Here is a 12,492-nt window from a genome sequence, read left to right as displayed (position 1 = left end):
AGCTGCTCTTCTTCATGCTGGCTTCTCAACTCTTCTCTAAACCCCCACCATGAGTATGGCCATGGGATAGCTCTGTCCCTGCACACCCGCGGTCCTCTCCACCCAACCCCTGAACCCATCAACGGTGAGGCGGTTCAGGGAGACCTTCATGAAAAATTGCCCGTGAATGGAAATTCAGGTCCGGGTTGTGCTGTAGCTTTGCAAGCGAGTGAGGGACAGAGAGGAGCTGATGGGGGTTGGGGCATCCCAGCCTTGCAGCAGCTGGTGGCCACGGTGGGTCAGGATGGTGATGCCAAGTGCGCTATCACCTGCAGCATCCAACCCAGGAACCACATGGCAGGGTGCCCTCTTTGTTAGGAATGAGCGATGCTTAATATGGCTAATAACTTGCTATAAAAGCTATGAGTAAACTTGGTGAAGGTGGAGGAAATCACCTTTCTGGCAACAAAACACCAAAGCTGGGGGGGAGCAGCAGCTCTGCGAGGTGGGCAGAGACTTTCAGGCATGGCTTAGGGCTGCTGGGAGCTTAAATCTTATTGTTTACCCTTATCCCAGGCTCCAAATCCTGTTCCCAGCTGAGTTTGCAGGAATAAGCTCCTGTACCCCCCCTATTCCCAGGCAGGGAAGGGAGGACCCCAGCTGGGATAAAATTCACGTTAACAGCTGTATCCTACAAAATGAAACCAAAACTCTCATTGGGGCCGTGATGTTTTTCATCCTTTCTGCCCGTAATGGGAAAAATATGTGCCTGCCTGTTAGCAGCGAAGGCTGTTCGTGCGAGGAGCTGCTGGCTGGTTCTGCCTGGGGACCCCCGCGGAGACCTCGGCGCCATACCCAGACAATGTTGGCGTTGGCATACGGCAGCTCCTCGACTGCCCCTTTCCTTGCCCTGTGAGCTGGCTGGACATTGAATCGTGGGATTGGGGAGCTTATGTGGAGGCTTGAGGCTCCGGGACAGCTGCTTTTCAGCTGATTTTGGCATTGGTGCCTTCCCCCACCTGCTGCAAGTAGCGATGGGGGGAGTTTTGGGTAACCTATAGATGCATCCTCCCTCCAGGGTCATCGTGGGGGGTTGCTACAGCACTGGAAGGGCTTTGGGGGAACTGGGGGCGAAAGGGGGTTCCCCTTGAGCAAAGAGGATTGGTGATGAGCGGTGGTACCCCAGATGCTGCTGGGTCTGGGGGATTTTGGGGGTGCACAGAGGCAGCATGCACTGGCTTGTTTAAAAAAAAAAAAAAAAAGGTATTTATTGCTGTCTGTACAGTTTTGGTTATAAGGCGAGGGTGGCTGCAGGGGTCTGTCCAGCTCCTGCAGGCGAGCGCTGGCAGAAGGCATGAGAGCTGGACCGCCCGTGCCTTGGGGTCGGGGAGATGGAGATGCTCAGCCCCCTGCCATGAGACAAGGGGTTCCCCAGCACCCTGGGGCAGCCGCGTATGGTCCATATGTCCCGTGTGGGAATGCTAAAGCACTTAAAGAGTGTGTTTATGGCTTATAGGTCAGCTCAGCTTCTCTCTCTGTCATCTGGGTTTTCCCAATCTTTCTTCCTCCTGCTCCATCATGCAGCCCCCACTCACTTTCCCATCAGAGGAGCGCTGGGAAATAATTTTGGTCTCTTTGAGCTCAATCCCTCCCTGCTGGGGTTGGAGCCAGAGCAGGGCAGCTCGGTGGGTCCAGCCCAGCCGAGCGTTTTGGACTGCAGGCTTCAGCAGTGAAAGGGAAGGGGGTGGGGTGGGGGGGGGTGTGTGGAAATCAGCTGCATCACATCTGGGAGAGGTACTGAGGGTAGCAGGGCCTGATCCTGCAACATGCAGGGAGGGTGCAGGCACCATGGGTGCTCCCAGCACCTAGCCAGCAGGAGCCTTTTGTGCTCCTGCAAGGATGAAGCCTATGGAAAAGCTTCTCCTGCTCCACAAAAGTGGCCTGATCCAAGCCTGTGGCACCATCCAACGTGTCCTACCGCACCCATCCTGCTTACAAAGCACCATCGTATCTCTGTCCCCCAGAGCCATGTGCCCTGGGAACCCATGCCCCGGCTATTCCCCCACTCTCAGACTGATCCTGGTACTTCCCGTGAGGCTGGTGGTAAGAAGGATGGGCCTGGCCAAGGGCCCGCGTGCTTGTCGTGGTGGGGATGTCATTTTTGGTGCTGCTGGACCAATGGGACCCTCTTTGTGAGAGATCCCCTCCCTGGGCACAGCTTGCTGCTGCGGGTGGAGGAGGCCTTACGGTGGTGGGCTCTGGGGATGGGTGATGGTCACCCTGTTGAGGGTGGACTTTAATCCTACAGCTGCACTTTGGTCTTAGGAGGGAGGTAAGTCAGGATGTGGCAAATTTGGATGCCTAGAAAGCGGCAGCACGGTGAGGATCTGCTCTGCGTCACCCGAGCTTGTTTGAGGCTCTCAACTAATGGAGCCCAGCCCTGACCCCATCTAAGAAGGGGTTGATCTACCAGCCCTGGGCCTGAGTCTTGGCCCCCTTCGACTCCTGACCACCTGCAGTTCCCAGAAGCTCAGCAAAGGCATGGCACTACGTGAAGATAAATGCTATGGAAAGAGGGGGAACCCCCGAGGCACCGTTTCCTTCTCCCCCCTTTAACAGCAGAGCGCGATGCCCAAAGCCAGCAGGAGGGTCCCCAGGCAGACCCGGGGCACCGCTCCTCCAGCTCTGCTCTTCGACTCCCTCGGCATGTGGTAAACAATCACCAGCTTTTCTCCAGCACCGGAGGGATCCATTTCATCCCCCTTGTAGCAGCTCTGACCCCCGAGGTGGCTGGCTTGGGGGTCATCTCGGAGCAGGTCTTCAGCTGGATTCTCCGACCCAGCCAAGGCCACGTTGACGGAGACATCCCGCGTGCCCACGTCATTGACAGCGAGGCAGGTGTAGATGCCTTCGTTCTCCTTGCTGAAGTTGGGGATGGCCATGGTGCCGTTCTTGAAGACCAGGAAGCGCTCTTGGCTTTGCTTGACACTTCCATCCCTTGCCACGTTGGGCCCATTGATCTCAATGCGGCGGCTGGAGGTCTGGATCTTCCACCTGATCTCTGGTGGAGGGCTGCCCGCCACGCTGCAGTGCAGCGTCAGGGTGAGGCCGTCGTACATGACGGTGTTGTCCAGGTTGGAGAGGTAGGTGAGCTGCACGGAGGGGGCAATGCAGTGGTGGTCAGGGATGTCCGTCACCGCCCTGCCCTTCAGCCTGCCGGGAGCCACACACAGGGTAGACCCCCCCTTGGTGATGGAGACGGAGGTGTTCTCGGTCCACTTCTTCAGCCAGAAGACCTTGCAGGAGCAGTTGAAGGGGTTGTTGAAGATCTGCAGCTGGGACAGGGAGGGCAGGTTGTCAAAGGTGCCCTCGGCCAAGGTGGTCAACTCGTTGTCGTTGAGCCAGAGGGAGCGCAGGTCCTTCAGGGCACGGAAAGCATCCCGGGGCAGCCCGGCCAGGCGGTTGTTGTTCATCTTCAGGATCTGCAGACCGCTGAGGTTACGCAGGTCCTGCCAGGGGAAATCCGCAATCTTGTTGTGGCTGAGGTCCAGGTTCTTCAGGTGCACCAACAAGGCGAAAGCCCCCGGTTCCACCACCCCGATCTGGTTGTAGCCCAACCACAGCGACTGCACTTCGGGAACCTCAGCGAAGGAGCCTTGCCCCAACCAGCTGATCCTGTTGGCCGACAAGGTGAGGATGGTCACGTTGGAGGACAACCCCTCGGGTACCTCCTGGAGGTCCTTGTAGGCACACTCAGCCAACAGCCTCCCGTTCTTCTTGACGGAGCAGGAGCAGGCCCGGGGACAGGCCAGGCAGGGCCCCAGGAGCGCAGCCAGCCCCAGGCAACAGAGCAGGGGCCTCATCCTTCCTTCTGGGAACAGAGATGGGGGGGAATGAATGGGACGGGTCTAGCCGAGATGGGGATCTGCTTTTTCTCGCCAAACACTAACAGGAAGCAGCAGAAAAGCGAAGCGTCCGTGTGATTAACCCCAGCACTTCAGCTGGAAATGGCTGTTTGAAATATTTCCTAATCTGAAGAAGGCGTTTCCTTGCCAAGAGCAGAGCCTTTGACTACCTCATGTGAGCGGGCAACTTCCCCTAAACCCTTTCCGTCCTCCACTAGAAAATGCCTTTTTTTGATCTTTGATGAAATACACACACACACACACCCTCGGGATGCTGCTTCCTCAGGTTTGGGGATGAAAAGTGGGAGCTGGGGGTTTAGGGTTCACCCTGCTGAGGCTGTAATTGGGAGAAACAGAGCAACCACAGCTCTTTCACAACCAGCCTTCCCCTAAACTATCGAGTCGTTGAGATTTTCAGCATGCTTTCAAGCCTCAAACCAACCCCCCATCTCCACATTTTTCCATGTCATGGAAAAACCCAGCTTCTCGAGTGCTTTTTCTCAGCAAGAGAGTGTGGGGTCCCTGGCTGCTGGAAGTCTTTAGAGCAAAATATTTCTGAGCTAACTCCTTACTCCCCTTCTTCTTGCCTTGTGCGTGCTCGGTTCCTGGCGTCCGCAAGCTGTGTCCCACCAGGGAAGAGGTTAACTGCGGCTCTGCAAGGAGCTGGCAGCGAGACCCCTTTGTCTCTGCCTTGTAGGCAAGTTTTGCTGCTCCTTCCAGTCCCCAACCCTGTCATTTAGGGCAGGAGGGGGGAGACATTTTATTGGCTATAGAGAAGCTGAATTAAGACCTGCTCAACAACCGGGGGGGGGGGGGGGGGGGCAAAATGGGGTCTGTCCTGCAGGGCTGGGATTCAAGGGATAGAGAAGGAGCCCCGAGAGGTGATGGAGGAGCTGGGGGGGGGGGGGTGTCCACTTGGTCGATGCATTGAAAACCCCTGTCTGGTGTAATTTTGGGGTGCCCCATATCCATCCCAGCCCAGCCTCCCCAGCGCGGTGCCGGTCCCAGCTTGCCGGGGCAGAATCCCCGGCACCACAACCGAAGCGCTGCGGGCTAAAGGGGGAGCAAGGCTGGGGACAGGGGGACGGGGTCCCCGAGCCCCTAGAGCTCCCGAAGCAGCCACCCCCCCCCCCCCCACCCCTCCAGCATCCCCCCGGGGCCGCCGTTACCTCTCCCCGCCGCCTCTCCCGCGGCCGGGGCGGGCCGAGGCAGCCCGGGGGCGGTGGGAGCAGGGCCGGCACGTCGCATACCAGAGCCGTGAATAACCACCCAGCCCTCCCTCCCTCTCCCGGGCCGGCCAACCCGCTCTCCCCACGGCCACGGCTCTCCCCGGTGTGCGTGTCGTGTCCCCCGGCCCCCCCCCCCCCGCCATTCCCCTCCGCGGTCCCCCCCTTTAGACCACTTCACCGGCAGCTTCGCGGTGGATGGAACCCGGTCGCCTTCGCTTCTCTGGAATAGAGGATAAACGGGATGGCCGGTTCCCCCGGCCCTCGTCGGGCTTCTCCTCCCCTCCCCGTCCCCCGGGGGCCCTTTTGTTTTCCATGGCACCGACCCATTCCCGCTGTCGGAAAACCTCCCGCCCGCCCCCCCCCAAAGCCATCTCCTCTATCCTGTCATAAACTGCTGATAAAAGCTTTTAAAAGTAGATCGTGGGGCATTCGTCTTGCAGCCGGCATCCTCCAGCCTGGCAGGACCACTCGGGTAGAGGTGGGCATCCAGGCCCGGGATGCTTCTCGCTCCCTGCTCTTCCCTACTCATCCACTGGCCAAACTGGAGCATCTCTGGGAAGAAACTCGCCTGCTGCGGGGCTGGGGTTGGATGGAGCAACACGATGCGAGTCGCCTGCAGCGTGGAAGCACCGAGGTGTCTGCAGAGGTGCAAGGACCCCCATCCCGAAGCAAAGCCAGACCCTCTTTGGAAAAGACCCTGAGGAAGAGGAAGGTGGAGGAAAGGGGGGGAGCTGGAGTCCACCCGGGAGAGCTTCAGCTCCATCTATCCCGACCACAGCTCCCTGGCTTCACACTCGTGCTGACGCAGCCGTCGCTGAGGCCGGGCTGTGAACAGGCTTGGGGTTAAAAATAGTGCCGTGCAAGGGAGAAGGGGATTATTTTGAATTTAGAGCAGTTCATCGGTGGGCTTGCAAGCGTGGCTGCTGCAGGATGTGCTGGGTGAGCCAGGGATTTTCTCCAGGGGGGGGGGTTCAGGACCTGCTTTGCAAGGTGTTTGCGGGGGGTCTCGCTGCCCCTCTTGGGTGTGATGCTCTCACGGACATGACCCCCCGTGGGTTGATATCGGTGGTGGCCCTCACCCCGGAGCAGAGCAGGCTGATGTCTGGCTGGAGGTGGATGGTTCCTCAGCCCCCCGATCCTGCGAAGAAGGTCTCGAACATCTTCAGAGCCCGTCGGGAAGGGTTTGGGGGCTCTGACCCGGTGGAGAATGCAGAGCAGGGGTGACTGCAGAGCCTAATTCTGGCCACTCGCACTCACGGAGCAGATGAAAGATGCTGCTCTGATCACTTTTACGGGGACCCCAGGCTCCACCTGTGATGCCACTGAGGCACAACCCCTGCAGCGGGTGAGGGCTGTAGTGCTGCTGGTGACGGTAGCGCAGGGGCCACGGCGATACTCTTTTCCCTTGATTTTTTTTTTTGGGGGGGGATAAGAGATAATTTGGGGTGGGGAGGGGAGGAAAGCTTCTTTAGTCTGGGGCCGTCCTGGGCAAAGGGTGCCAGACACCTTCCAACAGCTTAGGTGACAGCATGAGCGTGTGACAGCCCGGGCTGCGTGGGCACGAGCTCGTCACCGTCACGCGTGGGCACGTCCCACTCACCTCCCCCCCGGGCTGGTGGCAGGTTCTGTGGAAGGGTTAATGCCTTAGGAGGGGCTGAGCCATCCTACCGGGATGCTTTAACCCTTTCCAGGAGAAGCCCTTTCCAACCCTCCCCGGACACGGAAGGGGTGGGAGGGTGCAGAGCTCCATCCCTGAGCTCCTCTTGTGCCTTTGGGCACCGGGCGCTAATTAGTGCCCTCCTGAAAAGGAGCAAATCTCAGCGTAATCCAGCATCGGTAGGTAGCTAATCACGATGAGATTCCCTGTAGATACGTTAGGCGGGGAAATCTATTACTCTCTAATTAAACGGAGGCAGAAATGATTGTTCTTTTTCTATTCCTTCTATGTTCCTAAGCATGAAACTCAATTATAAGTGTATCCGCTGAAGGGGATTTGTCGACAAGGGGGAGTCTCTGCTTGGCACGGGGTTTTAAAAGCTGGAGCAAACACCTGGGCTGCTGCAGAGCAGCCTCAAATTCCCAGGATTTAGGGGCTTTGGGTGGGCAGCCCCCTGCCCGCCGTCTCTTTGCTTGCTGACCTGCTTTGTCTGTCTCCCCCACGCTCCCTGCCGCAGGAGAAAGATGCAGAGGCCGGACTTAAAATAGAAAGCCGTCCTCTGGAGGATGGAGAAACGAGTGTTTGCTTGGGAGGGCTCTGCTGGGATGCAGAGGCTGCGTTTGGGGAGGGCGAGGGGTTTCGGTGGGGCCTCAGGGGCCACCCATGGGTGCTGGTGAGTGGGTGCCCGTCCCCACATGACTGCGGGACGCCGCCTCTCAGGCAGGGACACCAGGAGGGCATGTGGCTTCAGAGCTCCAGATAAGAAAAGCAATCAAAGGCAGCCTTAAATCTTCGCCATGTAATTGTGGGCTTAAATCACCAGCGGGACAGGCTGGGGAGGGGGCATAAATCCACCGGGCACCTTCTTAGCACCCCAGCTCTCAGGACTGGGAGAGCTTGGGGACCGGGGTGACAGTAACCCCTGCCCAAGCAGCCCCGTCCTGCCCCCAGCACAGCTCTGCGGGGTGGCACGGTGCCGGGAATATAGTCATGTATGTACATACGAACAGGGTGTGTATAGGAGATAAGCGTTGGGGGGGGGGTGTGCATGGAGAAAGAACATGTATACATGGATAGTATAGGTATTTAGCGTGTATTTGTACATATATTGAGCATACGTGTTGCATGTGCATAGATACGCAGAGCTTAAATTGTATACATTGTACGTATTCTTACTGCATATGTATGCATATAGTGTATGAGCATTGGCACGTGTGTAGAGAGTGTGCGTGTGCTGGGGGAAAATATTGTTTGCATTTTTGTATACAGTGAGTTTATAGAGAGTGTGTCGACAGCGTATGTAATATATTTGGTTTATTATATATTTGTACATGTGCTGTATTTATGTATATTTATATTGCATGCATACACTGAGTCCATACGAAATGTGTGTGCATAGTGAGTGCACATCACAATTATACATGCACATGCATAGTGCGCGTGTATAGGTAAAATGAGCGTATACAGCATAGAAGTGTATATATGGCGTGCATGTAACTCTATATATAGTATGTGTGTGAATTCTATGCAATATGCATATATATAAATACAGAAATAGAACACATGTACTGTATGCGTGCACAGCGTAGGGGTAGAAACATATATATATATATTTATAGTGCGTGCGTGCTTTGCCTGTAGCTGCGGCGATGTGTCCCCGCACCGTCTCCCACCTCCTCCGGGTCCCCTCGGCCGTGCCAGGCTGTACCGGGGGCTGTACCGGGGGCTGTACCGGGCAGAGCCCGGGGGCAGCGGGCACGACCTCCCCCCCCCCGACCCCCCCATCGAGCACAGACCCGGCTCCACTTTCAATCCCTTTTATTAACTCTTTCACAGACAGAAGCTCGCAGAAAGGCGCCCGCGGCTCTCGCCGGTCCCGGGGCTCCCGAAGACCGGAGTTGGGGGGGGACGGGGACGGGGACGGGACACGACGGAACGGGGGGGACACGGTGGCGGCCAATTCTCGCCTCCCGGGACCGGCACCCCCCCCCCCAACCCCACCCGCCCGCCCGCCAGCAGCACGGGCGCATCTACGGCACAGACACTTGGCTACAAGGCTACTCTACCCAAAACACATCGAGGGGTCCCACCGGGCCGGGGGGGGCGGGATGGGACCGGGGAGGGGGGGATAGGGCCGCCCCCGTGTCCCCCGTGTCCCCCTCCCGGGGGGGGGGGGGCGCGGAGCCGTGCAGCCCCTCCGGGTGCTGACCGGTTCCGCGGGGAGCGCACCGGGGAGGGCACCGGGGAGACCACCGGTACCCACCGGGCAGCAGGAGGGGTCGCACCCCGGCACCCATCGGTGCGCTGTGGGCACCCACCGGGGAGCGGCTGGGACCCACCGGGAAGAGGCGCGGAGCGGGGAACTGGGGAGGATAACGGCGAGGAGCGGTGGGGATAGCACCGGGCTGCAGTGGGGTTCGCACCGGGGCTCGGACCGGGGACGGGTAGGACCGGACCGGGGAGCGGAGGGGACTCACCGGGGAGTGAACCGTTTCCAGGAAAAAAAAAAAAAAAAAAAAAAAAAAAAAATAGATTTTGGGATGTCGGGCTTTTTTTTTTTCTTTTACCCATTTTTTCCCTTTTTTTCGTTTTTTTCCTTGAAGGGGAAAGAAAATACGGGGCGAACGGAGGGCAGAGGCGGGCGGGGGACCGGCAATCGTTGTGATGGTGTCGCCGAGCCGGGAGCGATGGACCGCCGGTACCCAAAACGGAAACGAAATCGTGGGAGAAACGTCCCGCCCGCATCGAGCATCCCCGGGGCGAAGTCCCTTCCCCGGGGACCTGCCGCCTGAGGGAGGAGGAGGAGGAGGAGGAGGAGGAGGAAGGACAGGCGGGCGTCGCTGAGGATGCTTCGGTCTTTCCTCTGAGGAAAAGCAGCGGCGGTGCCCCGGGAGGCGGGTGGGGGGGAGACCGGGGGAGGTGGGGACCGTGGGGGGGGCGGAGGGGGTGCGGGGAGGCTCAGCGTGGGCGCTGCCGGTAGTTGCCGTTGATCTCTTGGGAGATGGTGACGGCCTCGGCGCCCAGCGGCAGCTTGTCGCTGTACTCGGAGCGGACCTCGAACTCCTCGCCGTTGGCTTTGGATTGCGACTCCGCCATGGAGCTGGCTGCCACGCTCTCCTCTCGCTCCAGCTCCGGAGCCCCTTCGGCTTCTCTCCTCCTCCTCCGCCTGCCTCCTTCATCATCCTCCTCGTCCTCCTCGTCTTCTTCCTCCACGTCCGCTTCCCCCACCTCGCTGGGGTTGTAGTTCTTCTCGGACTCCAGGTAGGAGGCGCGGGGGTCAAAGTCAGCGGCCATGTGCTTCTCCATCTGGTCCGGGTTCTGGGCCTTCATGATGAGCTTGTAGGTCTTCCCTTGGTACTTGGAGAGGAGGTGGCACCACGTGGCCCCCATCAGGGGTAAGGTGGCCAGCACCAGCAAGAAGATGCTCACGACTACGATGATGATGAGCGAGGGGATCTCTTTTTTGGTGGTGAAGACCACTTGGACCTGGCAGTCCTCCCCCAGGTAGGTGAGACACACGGAGTAGTTGGTGCCGGGGTCCAAGCCCTGGAACCAGTACGAGTTCACCCCTTCCTCAATCTTGGACCACTGGACCAAGGCGTGGCCCTGGCTGCTCTCCTGGCACAGGTAGAGCATCCTGAGGTGGACTTTCTCAGGCTGCATGTAGGTGGGCGTCAGCTGCACCCGGGCGTCACGCTCCGACACATCCAAGGCGATCACCCCGAGGTCGAACGTGTGCTGCTTGAAGTCGCCGGTCTGGTTGAAGGCGTGGTTGGAAATGTACTTGCTGGTTTGTGTGGAGCCACACTTCTTCTCAAAGGGGGGAAGCTGGAAAGGGACTTGCCCATCTCCCGTGGACTCCGTCCCGGCTGCCAAGGACGGTTGGCTCTGCCGGGTGGGACCGAGGGGTTTGTTCCTCTCATCCGGCATGAGCACACTGTTCTTTGCTCCCTTGGCCCCAGGCTTCTTGTCACCTGGCTGTGCTTTACCCCCCAGCGGGTCCCTCCCGGGCTGCAGCGGGTATTTCTGCGTGCCTGCCACAGCCACGTTGACTGAGGTCTGGTTGCTCCCCATTTCGTTGGTGGCCAGGCAGGTGTAGGTGCCTTCCTCCCGCTTGCTCAGGTGGGGAATCACCAGCGTACCGTTCTTGAAGACCAAGAAGCGCTCGGGGTCCTGTTTGGGAAGGTCCTTCCCGGCACTCTCCTTCGGGTTCCCATTGAGCTCCAGGATTTGGCTGGATGTGCGGATCTTCCAGCTCACTTCGGGCAGCGGGGTGCCCGTCACGGCACAGTGTAGCGTCAGAGTGAAGCCATCAAAGAGCTCCGTGGTGTCCAGGTTGGGGTAATAGGTGAGCTGCACCGTAGGCGAGGTGCACTGCACGTCTGGGATCTTCCCCACCGGCACTCCTCGGAGCTGCTCTGGGAGGGCGCAAGTGATGGAGTCCTTCTCGGGGATGGAGATGAGCGTGCTGTCCATCCACGTCTTCAACCACTGGAGCTTGCAGGAGCACTCAAAGGGGTTGTTGTAGATCTGCAGGTGGGAGAGGGAACTAAGCGAATCGAAGATACCCTCTGCAAGGGTGGTGAACTTGTTGTTGTTGATGCGTAGGGACCGGAGGTCCTTCAGGGTGTGGAAAGCCCCCTGAGGCACCAGAGCCATGTGGTTATTGTTCATCTTGAGCAGCTGGAGAGCGCTGAGGTTGTAGAGGTCCTGCCAGGGGAAGTCCACGATCTGGTTGTGGCTGATGTCAAGGTTTTTCAGCTGCACGAGGATGGCGAAGGTACCGGGCTCAATGGAGCGGATCTCGTTGTGTGCCAACCAGAGGGAGGTGACCTGGGTCACCTCCACGAACGAACGCCGCTGCAGGGAGGTGATCTTGTTGGCTGAGAGGCTGAGGGTGGTCACATTGGAGGGCAACCCCGTGGGCACCACTTGAAGATCCTTGTAGGCGCAGTCGGCGAACTGGTGGGCGTACTTGTCCACGCAAGCGCAGGGGTCAGGGCACGCCCGGGCCAGGCCGAGCAGGGCCATCAGCCACAGGGATAGCAGCGGGGCCATCTTCCCCTGCCAAGGGACACAGGGGGCTCTCAGGGCTCCCACCCCCTCTCCCCACCCCGCTCCCGGGCCCGGTCCCCGCCCGGTGAGAGGCGGCGGCGGGGCCGCGCCCCATTGTCCGGGCCCCCCGGCTGCCGCCCCCTCGCCCCTCGCTCCTTCTCATCCCCCTTCCCCTCCTCTCCCCCTTTTTCCTCCCTTTCCCTTCTGGCTCTTCCCACCCTTCTCGCTCTCTTTTTCTTGTCTTCCCACCCTTCTCACTCTCTTTTTCTTGTCTTGTTCCCCCATCACCAAAAAAATAATAATCTCGTTTTCTTTCTTCTCTGCTTTGATGTCTCCTTTTTCTATTATTTCTTTCACTTTGCTTTTTTCTTTCTCCTTCCAGCCTTTTCTCTCTTCCTCTCCCGACTTTTCGCCTTCCCTTCTCCATCTCTCCCTAGTTCTATCCTTCCCTATTTCCCCCTCTCCCCCGACCACCCCTTCACCCCTGCACCCCCACCCCCCCACCCTCCGTCGCCTCGCCGCACCGGGGGGGGGTGACCCCGCACCTTACCCGCTCCTAAGTGCCGTTAAGCAACACGCAGCCCTTCTCTTCGCCGTTACCGGTCCTCCGCATCCTCCTCCCGAGCCCCGTCCCTGTGGTACGGAGGAGCTTTTGCCAGCCCGGACG

At 59.0% G+C, this 12,492-nt stretch overlaps 2 protein-coding genes across 4 annotated transcripts; both read right to left on the bottom strand.

Annotated features, from left to right (window-relative positions):
- Positions 1 to 1,224: 1,224 nt before the first annotated feature.
- Positions 1,225 to 5,398, bottom strand: ISLR (immunoglobulin superfamily containing leucine rich repeat). Of its 3 annotated transcripts, none has more exons than XM_049812940.1 (2): positions 5,292 to 5,398; positions 1,225 to 3,850 (listed from the first exon to the last, which is right to left on the bottom strand). In XM_049812940.1, exon 2 carries the CDS (start codon positions 3,840 to 3,842, stop codon positions 2,592 to 2,594), a length of 1,251 nt encoding a protein of 416 aa, XP_049668897.1. In that variant the 5' UTR covers positions 3,843 to 3,850; positions 5,292 to 5,398; the 3' UTR covers positions 1,225 to 2,591. The 3 variants fall into 3 exon arrangements, with proteins under 3 accessions (XP_049668897.1, XP_049668896.1, XP_049668895.1); XM_049812939.1 differs by lacking the exon at positions 5,292 to 5,398 and adding an exon at positions 5,067 to 5,126; XM_049812938.1 differs by lacking the exon at positions 5,292 to 5,398 and adding an exon at positions 5,054 to 5,086.
- Positions 5,399 to 8,939: 3,541 nt separating this feature from the next.
- ISLR2 (immunoglobulin superfamily containing leucine rich repeat 2) lies at positions 8,940 to 12,490 on the bottom strand. The gene is made up of 2 exons (XM_049812334.1): positions 12,376 to 12,490; positions 8,940 to 11,834 (listed from the first exon to the last, which is right to left on the bottom strand). The coding sequence occupies exon 2, from the start codon at positions 11,826 to 11,828 to the stop codon at positions 9,729 to 9,731; it is 2,100 nt and encodes a 699-aa protein (XP_049668291.1). The 5' UTR covers positions 11,829 to 11,834; positions 12,376 to 12,490; the 3' UTR covers positions 8,940 to 9,728.
- Between the last annotated feature and the right edge of the window lie 2 nt (positions 12,491 to 12,492).

Source organism: Accipiter gentilis, chromosome 10 (assembly GCF_929443795.1).
Source record: "Accipiter gentilis chromosome 10, bAccGen1.1, whole genome shotgun sequence".
Classification (NCBI taxonomy): domain Eukaryota; kingdom Metazoa; phylum Chordata; class Aves; order Accipitriformes; family Accipitridae; genus Astur; species Astur gentilis.
The sequence above is the reverse complement of the archived record's forward strand: the minus strand, read 5'-3'. Positions and strand labels throughout refer to the sequence as shown.

Excerpts from the sequence above, each read along its gene's own strand:
- ISLR (XM_049812940.1), bottom strand. The coding sequence starts at position 3,842 with ATGAGGCCCCTGCTCTGTTGCCTGGGGCTGGCTGCGCTCCTGGGGCCC.
- ISLR2 (XM_049812334.1), bottom strand. The coding sequence starts at position 11,828 with ATGGCCCCGCTGCTATCCCTGTGGCTGATGGCCCTGCTCGGCCTGGCC.